The sequence below is a fragment of the Gallus gallus genome, chromosome 33, assembly GCF_016699485.2.
Source record: "Gallus gallus isolate bGalGal1 chromosome 33, bGalGal1.mat.broiler.GRCg7b, whole genome shotgun sequence".
In the NCBI taxonomy this organism is placed as follows: Eukaryota; Metazoa; Chordata; class Aves; order Galliformes; family Phasianidae; genus Gallus; species Gallus gallus.
The window spans coordinates 3,529,810-3,531,898 of NC_052564.1; the positions used below are offsets into that span (position 1 = coordinate 3,529,810).

The window sequence follows — 2,089 nt, forward strand, 5'->3', positions numbered from 1 at the left end:
TCAGCACGGACCCAGAGTTCATACGGGCTTCAGGAGAAAGAGAGCAGGGTGATGTCTCAATAGAAGTCGTAAGAAGCCAAACATGTATAAGACCATGATCACTAATGATAATTACAGACATGCACGTGTATATGAATAGAAAAGGAAAAAGTATCTATTAACATAAATAAAGAAAAATTATTAAGAGTAAAAAACGCAATACAGGGCTGTTATGGGACAGACTGTGAGTCATTTGCAGAGACAGATGAGAAGTTTATCCCTGCTGAAATGTGACCAGGGCATCATTTTCCTCACAGCATCCCTGAGCTCCTTGTTCCTCATGCTGTAGATGAGCGGATTCAGTGTTGGAGGAACCACTGAGTACAGAACAGCCATCATCAGATCCAAGGATGGGGAGGAAAGAGAGGGGGGCCTTAGATTGGCAAAAAAGCCAGTGCTGAGAAACAGGGAGACCACGGCCAGGTGAGGGAGGCACGTGGAGAAGGCTTTGTGCCGTCCCTGCTCAGAGGGCATCCTCAGCACGGCCCTGAAGATCTGAACATAGGACACAATAATGAAAACAAAACACCCACAGGCTAAACAGACACTAAAAAAGAGTAGCCCAACTTCCCTTAGATAAGATTTTGAGCAGGAGAGCTTGAGGATCTGGGGGATTTCACAGAAGAACTGATTGATGGCATTGCTTTGGCACAGAGGCAGTGAAAATGTATTGGCAGTGTGCAGCAGGGAATAGAGAAGCCCAGTGCCCCAGGCAGCTGCTGCCATGGTGGCACAAGCTCTGCTGCCCAGCAGGGTCCCGTAGTGCAGGGGCTTGCAGATGGCAATGTAGCGGTCATAGGACATGATCGTGAGAATGGAATATTCTGCCGAGATGAAGAAGAAAAAGAAAAAGACCTGTGCAGCACATCCTGCGTAGGAGATGTGCCTGGTGTGCCAGAGGGCATTGGCCATGGCTTTGGGGAGAGTGGTGGAGATGCAGGCCAGGTCGAGGAGGGCGAGGTTGAGGAGGAAGAAGTACATGGGGGTGTGCAGGCGGTGGTCACAGGCTACGGCTGTGCTGATGAGGCCGTTGCCCAGGAGGGCAGCCAGGTAGATGCCCAGCAAGAGCCAGAAGTGCAGGAGCTGCAGCTGCCGCGTGTCTGCCAACGCCAGGAGGAGGAACTCGCTGATGGAGCTGCTGTTGGGCATCTGCAGTCCCTGGGCTTGGAGTCCTGTTCAGAGTGCAGAAGATAATGACAAGTCAAGGCCATTCTTAGAGAAACTCCTCCCGTCATGCTATAAAAATTTTTCCTTCACTTTGGAAAATGTTCATTTAACTCCATAACTTCAGTTTATTTTCATGGGCTTCACCTACCCTTAAGAGTTGAAGCTTAAAGAGTGCATAAGATAATGATGAGTCAAGATCCTCCTCAGAAACAGTCCTCCCGGCATGCTACAAATTTTTTCTTTATCTTTGGAAAATGTTCCTTTAACTCCATAGTTTGTGTTCAATTCCATGAGCTTCAGCATCTTTTAAGAAGGAGATGATTAAGGAGCTCTTACTTTCCCCTCATTTCATAATCATATCCCAGCTGCCTGAATATTTTCCTCTTCGGAGCTGTTTCTATGTCTCATGTCTTTACTTCCAACTGCTTTTAGAGCCCCCAAGCCCAGCCTCTGTGCACTAAAATTAGTCTTAGAGAACGCTGCCTGTTTGCAGGATAAGTGCACTATACATGTCTGCAGAAAACAACCTTAACTTCAACGGATTATATCCGGTAAGCAAAGAGGGGATGAAAGCTCATTCTCTGTGACCATTTACAAAAAGAGTGAATGAGGAAAGAATAATGTGGGAGTCTCAGAGATGTGTTCAAAGTTGACCACCCCTTTTAGATTTCTGCCTCCAATCATTTTCCCTTCCCTAAGGAAATAACAGAAAAATCCCTACCTTGTCTGTCCTCTTGCAATGTGCTATTGGAAACACTCTGTGGTGCAGTGTAGCTGTGAGCCCCCTGCCCCAGGCAGCATCTGTGGCAGCAGAAGGCCCCTGCCCTGCCCTGCCGGGGGGCTCCTTCCCCCCACACGTCTCCCCGCAGTGCCCTGGGCAGCT

General features: G+C 48.3%; 1 protein-coding gene across 1 annotated transcript; it reads right to left on the bottom strand.

Annotated features, from left to right (window-relative positions):
- Positions 1-228: 228 nt before the first annotated feature.
- Positions 229-1,188, bottom strand: LOC121108041 (olfactory receptor 14J1-like). Its single transcript, XM_040654704.1, has one exon. The coding sequence runs from the start codon at positions 1,186-1,188 to the stop codon at positions 229-231; it is 960 nt and encodes a 319-aa protein (XP_040510638.1).
- Positions 1,189-2,089: the final 901 nt, after the last annotated feature.